At 38.7% G+C, this 16,441-nt stretch overlaps 2 protein-coding genes across 7 annotated transcripts in view; one reads left to right on the top strand and one right to left on the bottom strand.

Moving 5' to 3' along the window:
• Window positions 1-912: 912 nt before the first annotated feature.
• cutc (cutC copper transporter homolog (E. coli)) lies at window positions 913-12,593 on the bottom strand. Of its 6 annotated transcripts, none has more exons than XM_027166035.2 (9): window positions 12,241-12,593; window positions 11,483-11,553; window positions 11,313-11,372; window positions 10,210-10,419; window positions 9,482-9,517; window positions 9,248-9,381; window positions 2,713-2,740; window positions 1,636-1,741; window positions 913-1,536 (listed from the first exon to the last, which is right to left on the bottom strand). In XM_027166035.2, the coding sequence occupies exons 2-9, from the start codon at window positions 11,550-11,552 to the stop codon at window positions 1,425-1,427; spliced, it is 756 nt and encodes a 251-aa protein (XP_027021836.1). In that variant the 5' UTR covers window position 11,553; window positions 12,241-12,593; the 3' UTR covers window positions 913-1,424. The 6 variants fall into 6 exon arrangements, with proteins under 6 accessions (XP_027021836.1, XP_047672113.1, XP_047672112.1 ...); XM_047816157.1 differs by lacking the exon at window positions 12,241-12,593 and adding an exon at window positions 11,878-12,019; XM_047816156.1 differs by lacking the exon at window positions 12,241-12,593 and adding an exon at window positions 11,629-11,802.
• Window positions 12,589-16,441, top strand: part of LOC113655462 (cytochrome c oxidase assembly protein COX15 homolog) — a 14,428-nt gene continuing 10,575 nt past the window's right edge. Inside the window, exons 1-3 of the mRNA XM_027166034.2 lie at window positions 12,589-12,728; window positions 13,978-14,159; window positions 16,066-16,188. Of these exons, the coding sequence (XP_027021835.2) occupies window positions 12,657-12,728; window positions 13,978-14,159; window positions 16,066-16,188 (377 nt within the window). The 5' untranslated portion in view covers window positions 12,589-12,656. The remainder of the gene's footprint in view (window positions 12,729-13,977; window positions 14,160-16,065; window positions 16,189-16,441) is intronic.

Raw genomic sequence — 16,441 nt, 5'->3', positions numbered from 1 at the left:
ACTGAGGTATTCAGTGTTGTGGAAAAAAAGAGCGTTGCTCTTATGCCTTAGCCTTCAGCAAGTGGAAGCACTTTCCTGACCACAACAGAGAGAAATCCATCTTAAAGAAATACTACTGATCACGTCGTTATTGTAACATTTTAAAGTATGAAACGTCGTACTGTGTACGACTGTGTATTCGTATGATTGTGTATAGTGTATTGTGTACCTATACACACATATATCTCCATCATATGAAATAAAGAAGACTCTCTTCACTCCCATTGGTAGTCATTGTACTAAGTGTGGTGGAAATTTCTAATCTTAAGATGTTCATAAGGCTTTGTTCTTCTATGCTTGTACCCCGTGTGCGTCATAACCAGAGACTGACATCGTCATCAGTAGGTTTTGTTGATTATGACAAGGGCAGTAGGGCCTGGGGAAGAGTTGTCCATAAACAATGTCCTATAGGTCTCTAGAAGACCTTGGCCTGGTCAGATTAGCTTGATCAGGAGATGCATGAGGTAATGTTGAGCCAATGATTGTTGATGTTTTGCTTTTACATATCTGCTGTTCTTCTTGGGTTCTGTCTATAAAACCTTGATGTAATCAAAGATCTTGGCCCTTCATCTCTTATGCTACATGTGGAGTGTTGGGTCCTGCTGCGCAGCTGAGCACAATAAATTGTGTAACCTTTTTTTACTCTTGCTTGTGTCTACCAGTGTTGTACTTTATTCTTTAAATCTCTCGAACCTCAGAACTTCCACAACATAAGTCATACTTTATGCATATAGTACAATGACTAACAATGGGCATGACACGCATGTAGGTGTTAGTGTCATGTCTCTCCTTCTGAAGGTCATGTGCCTCTGATGTACCAGAAATATTTAAACAGATATAAACTTTTCAATTTAAATAACCTTCACACCAAAGTTGGCTGTAGAAAACAATTATTTATTCACCAAATTAAGTTCTGGTATCTTCTCTGTGTGAGAAATCGGTAGTTAATTCTTCTCAAGCACAAAACGTATTGCTTAATTGTCCCACTAATTGAGTTCTTTAATCTGGGAAAGGAACCGGTGAGATGAAATAAAGCGAGAAGTCAACAAAGGAGATGACATTTACAGAGATGGCTACACTGAATATAAAAATCGTTTCATTTTGGATTATAACAGCTTCTAATAAACAGCAGCAAGCAGCCACATGCTGCTTAGTGTGACTAAACAAGCAAATTTGATCAATGAGTCTCAGTGATGCAAGAATAACAAATGCCACTGCGAGTACTCAAGCCTGCTGTTTCATACCAAGACGTAAAACTCGGCTCACTGATGAATTAATGAAATATAAAACAGCTCTATTTAAGAAATCCAAACAATACTATAGAACAGACTCCATACCAAGGAGAACCTGCTCCCTAAATAGAGGCCAGTCCCTTCAGAGTTGCCCTAAAGAGTGTTCTTGGCGATGGCATTGAGAGTGCGTACTTTGCCCACGTCGGCCACCTTGAGCGAATACTCCGGTGCTGTTAGGGAGGCTCCCATACTCACGCTGGAGTTCCTGTTCGAGAAGAAGTAAGGAGGCATAAGGAGGCATGAGGAGGCATGATGAGACAGGACATGAAAAAGAATTCTTCAGTTTGATTAAAAAAAACCTTACCTAAATTTCATAGCCGAGTCTTTAGTGGAGCGTGCCGAGCAGTGGAACTCTTGGGCGCCGGAGCCTTCGAGTATCCTCTGCAGGTTACGCTCAGTGATACCTCCACCTGTGCAAATGAAAGGGTTTGTTTTGTTGAGAAAAATGTACACACTTTTGTTACAGAGAATTGCTGCAGCGTCCTTGTGTTTAAGGTATAATATTTCATCTCCTTGTGTGACCATAGAAATAGTAGTCAAATAGTCAGACAATAGTCAGTATTGTGTAGTGACTGCTGGCCATTTTAATAAAACACCTGACCTTCCTGCTCATGCAATTATCCAATCAGCTCAAGAGCTTCATATCAAAACACCAGAATGGGGAAGAAATGCGAACTCAGTAACTTTAACTCATGGTTGTTGGTTTGTGATCATCTGGGTTTTTTTCCCACACACACACACACACACACACACACACACATACACACACACACACAAGGCGGCAACAGTAACTCAGTAACTCCAACAACCACTAGTTACAGCTGTGATAACCAGAATAGCATCTCAAACTGCAAAATATGTTGACTCTTGAGATGTCAAGATCCAGTCTAAACAAAAAATAACAAGAAATAAAGGCTGCTGAGGTTATTAAGGTTCCATGAATGTGGATTGTTAAAGAAAGGAAAATTCCTGGACAACATAATGTGGTCTTTTTCCCCCTCAATTTCGGTTCTGTGTGGACATGACCATAAATAATACTGAAACTTGTTAGTTGTCTACTGTTAAACATTTACACATCATGTAGTATTCACAGCAATGTCATTTTTCGTCAAATGCTACATTAGCCGGTAACGTTCGAACTGAAACAGAAATAATGGATTTCCCCATTTGTTTGATTGATTCAAAGGAATCTGTTCACCAAGTGTTACAAACCTGCCAAAACAATGCAATTCGTTGCTTCGCGGTCTCAATGAAACGCTGTCTTGGTGTATAGTATTATTTGGACGGTAATGAAATAGACTTGAAGTTCATGTGTACTCAAATGTCTCAACAATACATAGGTGTCATACACTATTATTAAAACAAGTGTCACAATTCTTACCTGGCATTATGATTATTCTGCCTTTTGCCTGTCAGAAAAGAGGAGAGGAAACAGCACACATTATTATTTATCATTATTACTACATACAGACTTATGTGGTTAGCAAGGATAAACACACTTCCACAGTTATAGGAACAAAAAATAATCCTAGCTCTTTTCACTTATACTATAGCAGCTTTATATAGTCACTCCTTTAACACCCTCTCAAAAAAAAATGTAGCAGAGAAATAGGGACACTTAACATCTTCTGTCCTGAAGCTCAACCGTAAGCTTCACCATATCGTTTTTTCTGTGTAAACTATTTTTAGATCCGTTTCTGATTGAGCTCTCTCTGAGGAGTAAAGATAAAGTATTAGAACCCTCACTGGCCAATTTATTAGGAACCCCTTACGTGGCAGAAGATCAGTGGATAAATGTATGTACTCATTCATCAAAAAAAGTGGCGGTGGGTAGTTCATTGAGAAGACACACTTTGTTAATAAGAGACTGACATAACAGGAAGGTTAACTCAAATGATCACTCTTCTGTTCACACTACAGTTGTGAACAGAAAAGCATCTCCAAACACAGTGTCACTAAATGTTACCTAGTAATTTGGCTGTTGAGTGAATATGTCAATTGAATTAAAACTGGCATTACTGATAGGGTTGAAGAAGAAGAAGTACAGTGAGGAAAATAAGTATTTGAACACCCTGCTATTTTGCACCTTCTCCCACTTGGAAATCATGGAGGGGTCTGAAATTGTCATCGTAGGTGCATGTCCACTGTGAGAGACATAATCTAAGAAAAAAAAAAATCCAGAAATCACAATATATGATTTTTTTTAACTATTTATTTGTATGATACATCTGCAAATAAGTATTTGAACACCTGTCTATCAACTAGAATTCTGAGCCTCAAAGACCTGTTAGTCTGCCTTTAAAATGTCCACCTCCACCTCATTTATTATCCTAAATTAGATGAACCTGTTTGAGGTTGTTAGCTGCATAAAGACACCTGTCCACCCCATACAATCAGTAAGAATCCAACTACTAACATGGCAGGACCAAAGAGCTGTCCAAAGACACTAGAGACAAAATTGTACACCTCCACAAGGCTGGAAAGGGCTACGGGGAAATTGCCAAGCAGCTTGGTCCACTGTTGGAGTAAACATTAGAAAATGGAAGAAGCTAAACATGACTATCAATCTCCCTCGGACTGGGGCTCCATGCTAGATCTCACCTCGTGAGGTCTCAGTGATCCTAAGAAAGGTGAGATATCAGCCCAGAACTACACGGGAGGAGCTGGTCAATGACCTGAAAAGAGCTGGGACCACCGTTTCCAAGGTTACTGTTGGTAATACACTAAGACGTCATGGTTTGAAATCATGCATGGAACGGAAGGTTCCCCTGCTTAAACCAGCACATGTCCAGGCCCTTCTTAAGTTTGCCAATGACCATTTGGATGATCCAGAGGAGTCATAGGAAAAAGTTATGTGGTCAGATGAGACCAAAATAGAACTTTTTGGTCATAATTCCACTAAACGTGTTTGGAGGAAGAAGAATGATGAGTACCATCCCAAGAACACCATCCCTACTGTGAAGCATGGGGGTGGTAGCATCATGCTTTGGGGGTGTTTTTCTGCACATGGGACAGGGCGACTGCACTGTATTAAGGAGAGGATGACCGGGGCCATGTATTGCGAGATTTTGGGGAACAACCTCCTTCGCTCAGTTAGAGCATTGAAGATGGGTCGAGGCTGGGTCTTCCAACATGGCAAGCACACAACCAGGATAACCAAGGAGTGGCTTTGTAAGAAGCATATCAAGGTTCTGGCGTGGCCTAGCCAGTCTCCAGACTTAAACCCAATAGAGAATCTTTGGGGAGAGCTCAAACTCTGTGTTTCTCAGCGACAGGCCGGAAATCTGACTGATCTAGAGAAGATCTGTGTGGAGGAGTGGGCCAAAATCCCTCCTGCAGTGTGTGCAAACCTGGTGAAAAACTACAGGAAATGTTTGACCTCTGTAATTGCAAACAAAGGCTACTGTACCAAATATTAACATTGATTTTCTCAGGTGTTCAAATACTTATTTGCAGCTGTATCATACAAAGAAAATAGTTAAAAAAATCATACATTGTGATTTCTGGATTTTTTTTTAAATTATGTCTCTCACAGTGGACATGCACCTACGATGACAATTTCAGACCCCTCCATGACAACTTGCAAAATAGCAGGGTGTTCAAATACTTATTTTCCTCACTGTAGAAGGAGGAGGAAGAGAAATTTCGTCCGCTCCCTATTCGGTGCTTCCACAATGGATCACCGGATTTCATATTTTGGTTCTCCACATGTGTGTAGTCTGTTCCCTGCCATGTTTGGCTCTCCATATGGGATCCACTAGTGCTGCTGCTTTTCCTTAACATTCACTGCTTCTATACAGTACTGTTGAACAGTCTTAACTGGTTAGAATGTAACATGTTTGGTTTTCCTGAAATGCATTCTTGAATGAACAGTGCAATGAATAGTGATGAAACACTGAGTAATATACTGTGAAGAAACGTTTGAATCCTCATGCGAGACGGAAAAGAGATGCCGATCAAATGCCACAGTCACAGTGACGTCAACCTAGTTTTGAACCCATATTGTAGAGGAGATAAAATGACGTGTTAAACAGCATTCCCCGTGTTCATCAAAACGCTCACCGAGGGTTAATAGAGCGATAGTAAAAACCTCAACGAATGAATCTTCCTTTGTGATCTTCCTAAAAATCCTAGAACATATCAGAACTGTTATTGCACTTCAGCACGAGATGTTTAACAGTTTTAATAGCAAACAACGTTCAGCTCTCAAAATGAACTGATAACATTCACACCCTTTCCACGGTTTTATAAGCCTTGGCTTAAACGTACCTTAAACACAACCTCCTGAACAATACGCAATTCTCGGATTGTATATGACTGTAGAGAGGACATTATTCATAACAACACTCTCGGGTGTTTATAACAGTTAATAATCACACCCTCCAGTGTCACCCAAATGAGAATAAGGTTCACTTTTGAGTCTGGTTCCTCTCAAGGTTTCTTCCTCTTCCACCTAAGGGAGTTTTTCCCTCACCTCAGTCACCTCAGGCTTGTTCATTGGGGATAAATACAAACATTTAAATACAAGTCAAATATTAATCTTGAACTTTTTGTACTATATTTATATTATTTAAAGCTGCTTTGAGACAATGTGCACTGTTAAAAGTGCTATACACATAAAACTATAAAACTGAAGCGTTTAGAAATCGTATGGTTAATTATTTAATCATTAGAATGTCAGTAACCAGATAATAGGTTTGTTCTAAGGGTGGAGCACAATCGGGATCTATTTAGTGACCAAAGTGTTCGTATCTTTATGTCGGTGCACAAACGCAAGGCTGCCCGAGTGATTATAGAACAACAATTTGCGGAACATATCTTTGTTCGCTTGAGGAATTTTACGAGTTTGTACAGGAACAAGATGGTGTTTAAGTCGTGCTGGAGCAAATCACAGCTGATTTAAAACAAAAACAAACAAACAAACAAACATTGTGCCGCGTATCGATGTTAATATGTTAACCAACTGAAAGTAAAGCTAGCAGTTGCTAGAAATGTATGTTTTAATGTAAGCTTTTCTAAACAAAACGAGGAAAGGTTTCAGACATGAACAGATTTAGAATCTTTTCCATCTGAATGTATTCGTAACCGTAAATAACCGCGATAATTTAAACCTGGTTCAGCACTGAATGTCTTTGTGGTTAATATGAAGCTCGTATGAAAGTAGACAATCAGAGCTTTAAGAATGTGTAGTGTTTCATGAGTATTTTGTTTTTATCTAGCTTACTAGGGTCAATATATTCAAAGAATAGATATCAAACCCATTTTGGCTCTTTGGGGTGTCTCAAGCTCTTCTTCATAAGCATCTCAAATCTGAAGGTGTTACCTTCATCCACTAAAATTGTGTAAGGTTATGCCAAAACACTCACAATGAAAGCTAACGGTGACTTTGCTCATTTTATTTCAGACTTGAGATAGAATTTGCGTTTTCACACAACGTTCGTGTAATTACTGTCTTGTGATTTGTTCGCATTTTTGTTCTTTTTTTGTTGAAGTCGTAATTAAAAGCTGAAAGCAGAAGAAGAACAGCAGCTTTCATGAAGAAGAACAGCAGCTTTCAGAATAAAAGCAATTAGGATGATAAATACCAGGATTTAACTCTGTAACCTTCCCTTTTATGTCAACGTGTGATTGAAAGCCAGACGTTAGGATGTGTTCATTTCCATAGAAACGGGTAATATGTATGCTGAGGAACTGAACACCTTCACGGAGGAATTTACATCCTCCGTTAATAACGTAAATCTGATAAGACTTCAGGCTCAGATTTACGTCTAAAAAACGTCAAATGTTTGTATTTGTGTCTACACTTCTTTCATTTATGAATTTTCACATTTGGTTATATTCATCAACAGAGTACGTTTAAACAAATTTTAAGCAAAATGTTTTTCGGAGGCAAGTGTGACTGTGCCCAGGTTCAAACTCATGTTTAAAAACTAAATGATCCCAAATAAAAGTCAGCTGTTTACGTCTGAGTCTCTTTAAATCTTCTGGGTTTCACCTGACCGCTGAAGCCCAAAGGATCTAATTTTCGAAAGGAATCAATCAGGAGAGATGTATAGAACTTAAAGGAAAAGGAAGTCTCAATGACATTATGAATAAGAGCACATTCCTCCATAATTGACCAAAAAACAGACCTTATCACATAGTCTGCCAAGAAACCCACGAGAACACTGAAGTAGCTGCGAAAATATCTGGCGAAATTCTGGTCGTGTCCTGCAGATTAAAACGATCTCTCATATTCAAAGCAGTTCCTCACTGAAAAAAAAAGGAATAAAAAAAAAAAAAAAAACACCCAAGCCCATATAAATCATGTGGTGCAATGTGTTATGATGTCACGATACAATGCGTGTTTGGGATTCTTCTAAAAGTTTGCTTTTGGGGCCACACCAAACCAGATTATCACCCAAAGGACATTACGTTGAGACGCTACACCTCTTCAGCTGGAAAAGGAGATCGGGTCAAGAGAGGGGGAATCATGCATATAACCAAATATCAATGCATGATAACAGGCCTCTGTTAGACAGCAGAAGATAAAGAGTGGAATAAAATGTGTCAAATAACGAAGGTCTACATAGATGGACTCTTCTCCCAAAACAAACAAAAAAACAAACAAACTGAGTGCTGTATTCCAAGAATAAAACTAAGTATTATTTATTTATGTGACCAGGATTTCTCTACTAAAAGCTTTCTATTTGTTTTTCATTTGAATTTGGCTGGTTGTTCGGTCACATTAGAAGGTGGAAAAAGATCTGAGATGATTTATATTGGTTTCACATTTGTTTTATTAACCTAAAGGGAGGGAGTGTTCTTTTTTTTATTGCTCCATTGCACATAAAGAACCAAATGAGGATGTTTTTCACACCTATTACTCAGGTTGGCGGAGTCTGAATCAGAGTTTAGAATTGACAACCGAGAAATTCCTACATTCATCCGGCCGAAATATGATGACACAAAGAAGTAAACACAAATAAGCCTTCAGCAAATACAGGCACGAATAGCAAAACCCACTGAGCACGGAGACTGTCGGCCAAATGTTAAATAAACAAGATAATTAGGGAATTACAGAGCAACTTAATGTTTTCTGGATCATAATGTGCTTAATTCATTCAGATCTTATTCATCAGAATTCTATGGGGCATGAGGCAGTTTAAAAGTGCAATTGAATTCAATAAAGCGGACGGCAATCAGGTGTAAGTTTAAAGGAGGGGTGTACAATGTTTGAAAGCCAATGTTGACATTTGAGATCACCGAAACAAACACGCCCCTAACCCAAATGGGTGTCACCCCTGTTTTAGCTCCACCCCACACATACATGCGTAACCCTGGCAACTACTATGGCGGAACCTGCTGGGGCAGCTGGCCGAGGGGATACTTTTATCAATAAATGAACTCAGTGAGTTATACTATGGGAATACAAATGTGTTTTTGTAGTACTGTGTGTTGGAGCGTGAATGGTTTAGCTCCGTTTTACACGAAAGACATTCAGTTCTCTCCAGCGCTTTTGCATTTCAGATCAGACGCATACAAAAATACACAAAAACTGCAAGTGGTGCTTTATACAGAGAATTAGTTTAAGACATTCTGTGTATAGACTTGCTAATATCAGTTACTCTGTCCTTTGGCTGAAGTTTAGCACTTTTGCAACTTGTATGCTGAAAAGAAACGTTGCCTGCAACCTCCAGGCATTGCTTTCTCAGTGCAAACGCATGACGCTTAGAAACAGACTGAGAACACCTCACTTCTCAAGCCGGAACTTTTGGTCTGTGCGCAAGCAAGAACTCACCAGGGTTCCATTCAAATGGACTAAACTGACTCCATCTATAGCTCAAGCTAAAGAAGGATACCTCATAGAATCCAAGTAAAATCATATCAGGTATTTTTTTGTCAATCCTTTTGATTAAATATGTAGTTTTTGAGACCTGTTCCACGAGGCGTTTGATGACGGGTAAACCCTCCAAAGCCGAGCCATCGCAGCCGCTCGTCAGAATCCTCTCGAAGCCGAGGGAGACCAGGGTTTCTACGGCAACGGCTGGATCGTGGACCATATCGAATGCTGAAATGCACGGGGGGGAACTGTTTTTCATAAATGACCAGCATCTTATTTATGAAAAATCTGATTCCATAAAATGTCTAGCAGTGTGAGAGATGTTTACCTCGGTGAAATGTAACTGGCAGCGGTCTACAAGTAGCTAAAAAGGAGACAAAATATACAGGGTAAAATACATGCAATATTTCTCATATTCTCTTGATTATGGTATTAATTCAGAAGATCAACAAAGATCTGTTTGCAGTAAACAGACAATGATGTCGGAAATGAAGCATGTACAACAAAAGAAAACAAAAAACAATCAGCATCATGTGGACACAAGGATATGAGTCACAGGTGGGCGATAAATTCTTTCGTCTACATCCTACATTGGTTTGCTTCATTATCCTCTGTGGTGTGAAGTACATTTACTATTTAATGACTTTTTCGTGGAGGTCCTTCATTTTTATTTATTTCTTTTGCAATATTTACTTGACAGGTCAAGACATTCCATGCATTATTCATTTAATCTCCAAATTGCTTTTATTTTTGTCCTCGTGTTTGTCTTGACAGAAGTAGAAATCATCCAAAACTCCTGAGAAGGTTTGTGCAGAAGTTGCTTGATTTGTGTATTTCTCTTCTTATTTCCTGCTCACCGTATGTGTGCTGTTGTTCAAAGGATGGGAAAGTGTCTTTAATATTAATTAAATTATTAATGCAGCATAAGCAGTTAAATAAACAAATTTGCATTATGCATCATACAAGATGCTATCTGGTCCTCACTATGTCACCGCTAGCCACATTAGCACTTTGATAGATTTTTTCCCCTGTATAGAACCGGAATGTGGAATTTACCAAGGAGTTCCATGCAGAGCTCGGCATCGATTCGGCCGTCCTCAGTCAGCGCCCCCAGGACGAATCCGTCGGCCCTGTGTCTCTTCAGCAGCTCTATATCCCTCCTCATCACTTCCACCTCCCGCTCAGAGTAAAGAAAGTCGCCTCCTCGGGGCCGGATCATCACGTACACTGGAATCTGCACGTTCTCCTTGACCACCTGCAGCAGACCTGACGAAGAAGAGTGTGCATGTAGTTATATAGCTGAGAGATGCGGTGTGAGGGGTCCAAGCACTGTTCACGTGTGGCCAGATACCAGAGACGAACAAATACTTTTAAGCTAAAATATTATATTATATATATATATATATATATACACACACACACACACACACACACACACACACACACACATTCAATTCTATAGGTAACTTTTATAAATAAATAAATAATTAAATATAATCTAACAAAAAATGAAATATTAAATTAAAACACCCATATAATATCATAAAATAATGTCACAAAGGCAAAAGTCAAAGACAGACAGACAAAATCATCAACTGTAACATGCTCATTAAATGTTCGTATTGTTCCTGATTGTTAAATTAGTAACATAAGTAATAAATAGTCATCTGTTTTGATAAATAACACGTTATTTTTGACAGTAAATATTATGCTAGAGATAATATTTGCTGATATAGTGTTGATATAATATAGTGCTGATTATTTGAAGGAAATAAGAAAAGACATTTTCAGGACCTTAACTTTAATAATAAAGTGAAAGAGATATAAAATGTTAGATGAACGATATTAGGAGACATTAAGACGAGATTCAAGAAAGGAAGAAAATGTAGTCAACAGATATGAAAACAGAAAAACGAGCCAATAAAAAGTACAATAAATAGATTTAAACACACACATTAACCAGTTTTGTAACTGGAAGAGAAACAAACAAACAAACAAAAAAAACAATCCACCAAGGCACCTGCTGACCTTACTGCAGTCATAACAAACGCAAGCCGTTTGTAGGTAGTTTTCATTTTGTTTAAAGTGCTAGGACTTGTTTCACCTTTAATCATCTGTAAAGTTCAAAATTAAACACACAGATTTGTTTGTTTATTTACCGACACTGGGGGTGATGCCACCTTCAATAAGACTGGAGCACAGCTCAATACGGCCAGCACCTGCGTCCACATTCACAACGACGTTCAATAAGCTTTATTTATTTATTGGCAACAGTGATGGTAAAAAATGTGATGTGATGACAACATAAACATGCATTTGGCAACTGTACCTCCCCTTTCTGCGTTTATCGCCGACTCAACCGAATCCACACATACCTCCATCAGGAAGCCTTCTGCCATCCTGCAAAAGGAGAACAGAAAACAAATGATTTACATTTCCAGCATTTGGAAGACACCGTTATCCAGACCGACTTACATTATGTCATTATTATACAACTGATGCAATTGATGTTTAAGGGCCTTGCTCAGGGGCCCAGCAGTGGCAGCTTGGTGGACCTGGGATTCAAACCCACAACCTTCTGATTAGTAGCCCAACACCTTAAAACACTGGTCTACCACAATATAATCATATATCAAAAATAAATAACATCTGTTTCTCGTAATGTAAGTGTAAGAGTAAGTAATGCAAGTGTAAGAGTGTCATCATCAATCAGCTGATTCACACCTTTAGAGTGCACTATTTATAGCAAGGCGATTCTACGCAAACTGCGCATGCGCACCAGATCCACTCCATACGACATGACTTTTCGTAATAGTAACGAATAATTACAAACAATTAAACATTAACTACGCACGCATAACACAAACACTGGATTACAGTGAAATGAAGTGCGTTAACCACAGGAAAGAAAGTGAAGAAACTCCGTCAGGACGCTATGTTTACGTTATGACGAATCTGCTTGACAATTTCACAGGTTAGATCGGTGTAACTTTATAAACGTTTAAATACAGACTTAAAAAATTCATAAATTGAGATAAAAGAATCATCCTGTTAACACTGCTTTTATTTCGCAGTGTTTCGGTTTACCTTGTTACTGTTTTGTCTTCACATCGGCGTCCAAACGGTTTAAAGTCACGCTGGTTTGCTTAACTCCCAAATAGCTCCATGCTCCCTAGAAGTGTGCACTACTTAAGGATCTTCTAGCCACTAGCACGCGCACTACATATTGTACAGAAGGTTATTTGGGACGTAGCCCATTACTAACTGACAACGGTGCATTTTTAATTTAATTATTATTATTTAAATATTTGAGATATATTTCTAAGTAATACGTAAAAAGCAACAACACAAACTTGTAAATAGAAAATAGAGACGCTTGTAAACGAATAAATGTTATTTGTTTCCGCTCCGGAGGTCAAAGTTAAAGCCGGAAGTGTAAAGCAACATGGCGCTTCACTGAAGAGTCCTCAATGAGAAATAGGTAAAAGAAAACACACGTGGTTATGCTGCTTCACACGCTGAGACATGTAGTCCGGTGCGGCTACAACAACGCAAAAGGATTACAACAGATCCGCGTAAGGATTTATAACCTTATAATGTTCTTTATGTGATGTTTATAAACGCCGTGAAAGCATCACGTGCCATCTGTCTGACGTCATCTGTCATTAACCAATTAAATAAATTAATTAGTTCATGTAGATTGTCTTGTCATCTCATTTTATACAACTGAGCAGTTGGGGGTTAAGGGGGTCTCGCTCAGTGGTCCAACAGTGGCAGCTTGGTGGACCTGGGATTTGAACTCACAACCTTCTGATTAGTAGCACAACACCTTAACCACTGGCCCATCACATGCCCAATATGACTGTAAAAAGCTGACATTTATTAGATGCATCATACATATGACTACATCTACTACCAGAATGGAACTCACAACCTTCCGATGTGGGAGCCCAGCACTTTAACCAATAGGCTACTCGTTTGCCCATTTATTAGATGCGTCATACATATTACCGACTACAGCACGTCTACTACCAGCTTCGTGTTCATCATTCATTACACACCGTCAGCATTTACAGCATTTGGCAGACGCCTTTATCCAGATCGACGTACAAAAGTGCTTAATTCTCTATCATTGGATACATTAATGCAAACACTACCCATAAATGTTGGGTATGTTGGGATGTGGTAGTCTAGTGGTTAAGGTGCTGGGCTACTGTTCGGAAGGTTGTGAGTTCCATTCTGGTAGAAGATGTGCTGCAGGCAGTAATATGTATGGTGCATCTTATAAATGGGTAAACGAGTGTCTGTTTAGGCCAGCTTACTTAAAAATCTTAGCTTTTTCCAGTCACATGGCATTCTACGGGGCGTGTGATAGCCTAGTGATTATAAGGTGTTAGGCTATCAATCAGAAGGTTGTGAGTTCCATCCCAGGTCCACCAAGCTGCCACTGTTGTGCCCCTGAGCAAGGCACTTAACCCTCAATTGCTCAGTTGTATAAAAAGATATAAAACGTAAGCCACTCTGGATGAGGGTGTCTGCTAAATGCTGGAAATGTAAATGCTTCTACCTATATGTCTGTAAATCCATCTTAAGTAACCATGTTCAATCTGGAACCTGTCCCAGGAAGACTGAGGCATGAGCAATGCATACAGGCTCAGATGCTAGTCCACAGAATGAAAAATAAAGCATAATTAACCTAAATTGAAACCTCACTCAAACACAGAAAGATGGCAAATCTAAATGAATAGAAATTTGCATGACTTCTTGTCCATTCGTCTTTACGTCTTTACTCTTTACTCATTGCATGTATGTGTTTTATTTTAGCCCACACCTTTGAGACAATGGCTGCAGCACAGAGGACAGAATACAGCTGTGGGCCAGACTATATCTGCACAGGCTTCCTCTACCACACTCCCCAATGCAGCATCTGATCGGATTGTAGGTCGCTGGCTGGTGGGATGCAGCGGCCTCGTTCTGGGTGCTGTTGTCCTAGGAGGAGTAACCAGGTCAAAACTTCTAGAGACCATCACAACACGTTCCTAAACCCCGATTGTTTGCTGTAAATACAGTCAGAAACCTGCAAATTCATTTAAAACCAGTATTAAATACACAAATGTGAGGTTCGTCCCAGCATAATAAACACCGAATCAGATTGCAAGCTATATTTTAATGAATGAACTTAAAGTAAGCTGTAAAAGCAAAAGATGAGTGTTACATTAGCTCATCCTTCTAACCATTTCTTTACCATGACATTGTTTAACTAAATCATCAAGATAAACTCAACATTAAATGTATATACAGTATGAGTTCATGGCATCTGTCCGTCTGTCTGTCTGTCCATCCATCCATCCATCTAACCAACTATTTAGTTATTACTGACTAATAATAATAACTACCACTAATAATAAGAATAATTCAGTCATTATTTGAATTTCTTGTTTTTACACTGCATTGTATTACATCTTCGGTTAGCATGATGATTTTTTTTTTTTTTTTTAGCCTTTGTGCCTAAATATGTTGTTAGCCTGCTTGTTTTCTTTAATTTGTTGTTTTTTTTTGCCTGATTGTTCTTTATATGCAGGCAAGTTAATAACAGTTATTTTATTAAGACTTATAAACATGCATGTACACAATTATGCATGCACAAAAAAATTACCGTTAGTGCTTTGGGAAAGGTTGAACAGTTTTAAAGTTCAAAAATACATGCTTCAAGGGCTCATAGGGAGAAAACAACTTCTGTAAAGCCTTTTAGCGAGTGTCGAGATGGTTTCATCATCGTAAATAGAAAATGTTCCGTATGGAAGGAAATGTTTTGCCAGTAATAGCATGTGTAATCATCGCTAGCCTCTCAAAAGCCTTTCTGTTGCAAATGGAAAAAAACAGACTGTAAAGCCATTTAGTTCACATTATTACTACAGATTATTAACTGTTGGCATGCTGGATTTGCATTTAGTATTTTTTTTATTTTTTTTACAGAGACATTTGGATGAAATATTAATTTTTTTATTATTGATAGTGAGTACCGGTCATTCACCAGTTCAGGTTAATGACCTTACTCAAGAGGCCCAGCGGAGGCAGCTTGCTGGAGCTGGGATTTGAACTTACAACCTTCTAATTTCTTAGTCCATCAACTTAAGCACTAGGCTATAAAATAATAAACAGGTAAATAAAATAGACTAAAATATAATATACTGACCGTTAATTAGTCAGTATACTAAAACCCCAAACTGCATCCTTTTGGTTACCTAATTATGTGATTGTTATTTTTTGTTATTGTCCAAAGTGTGGTCTTGATCACAGTTTACTCTACTCTACAGAGGAGGGTCTGTTGGCAGGTCATCAAATGATTGACAGTTAAATTCAAGTGTAATTTTATGCCCATTGCAAGGATTGCCCTAAAATTTAATGACTAGTTTGCATCTAAATGGGTGAAGCTTAATGCTTAGCAGAAACCAAGGATTTATAGTCATTTAACGTTTTTAGTTAGTTAGTTAGTTAAAGCTAGTGTGGTTAAGAACCACAAACCATACAATGGCTGATGATAATCACAATGGTCATTGGTCATGATAAAGATGTTAGAGTATGAAAAGCCTTGACCTTAAAAAAAAAATAAAAATGTGTTTCTGACGCCCAAGGTGGTTGCCATAGTAACATATTAATTCCCACTAAAAATAATAATTAAAAATCAAATCAAAAGCCGAATTCCGACATTTCACCTCCTGAACATTTTAAGATTTGTTTTCGACATATCCTTAAGCTGTGCCATAACAGTTGGAAGTTGAAGCACTGTTGATCAGAACAGTAGATCAACTGCTGCTTTGTTTTTCAACAAGGTCCTACAGCCCGATCCGTGTGTACGACTGTGTGTTCATGTTGAAATCGAACTCAAATGAAGCTGTTTTGTTAATCCAGACTGACCGAGTCGGGCCTCTCCATGGTGGACTGGCACTTGGTGAAGGAGATGAAGCCGCCTCGGACTCAGGCAGAGTGGGAGGCCGAGTTCTCCAAATACCAGCAGTTTCCTGAATTTAAAATGTGAGTCTGATTATCTCCTGTGGATTCCCTCTAGTGCTAACTTCATTTTATGAATTCCTTCCTTTCTTCCTCTCCCTCAAATGATTTGCAGACTAACTTAACTAGTACGCTTAACATCTTTCTTGACTTATCCCTTCCATGCCCACAGACAGTTTGCTCAGTCCAGCAATCACTCCTGAATAATCCCTCCTGCTTCTACAGACATTCTTAAACAAACCGATTCCTCTTGACTGTTTCCATCTTCGCTCTCGAC

The sequence above is a fragment of the Tachysurus fulvidraco genome, chromosome 7 (genome assembly GCF_022655615.1).
Source record: "Tachysurus fulvidraco isolate hzauxx_2018 chromosome 7, HZAU_PFXX_2.0, whole genome shotgun sequence".
Classification (NCBI taxonomy): domain Eukaryota; kingdom Metazoa; phylum Chordata; class Actinopteri; order Siluriformes; family Bagridae; genus Tachysurus; species Tachysurus fulvidraco.
Note: the sequence above shows the minus strand (reverse complement) of the source record. Positions and strands in the feature narration are given on the sequence as shown.

Bases quoted from the DNA above. Each gene is read 5' to 3' on its own strand.
- cutc (XM_047816156.1), bottom strand. The intron at 10,420-11,312 runs GTAAATAAACAA...CTTCTTCGTCAG, and splicing joins TGGCATCACCCCCAGTGTCG to GTCTGCTGCAGGTGGTCAAG. The intron at 1,742-2,712 runs GTAAGAATTGTG...TCATTTGCACAG, and splicing joins CAGAATAATCATAATGCCAG to GTGGAGGTATCACTGAGCGT.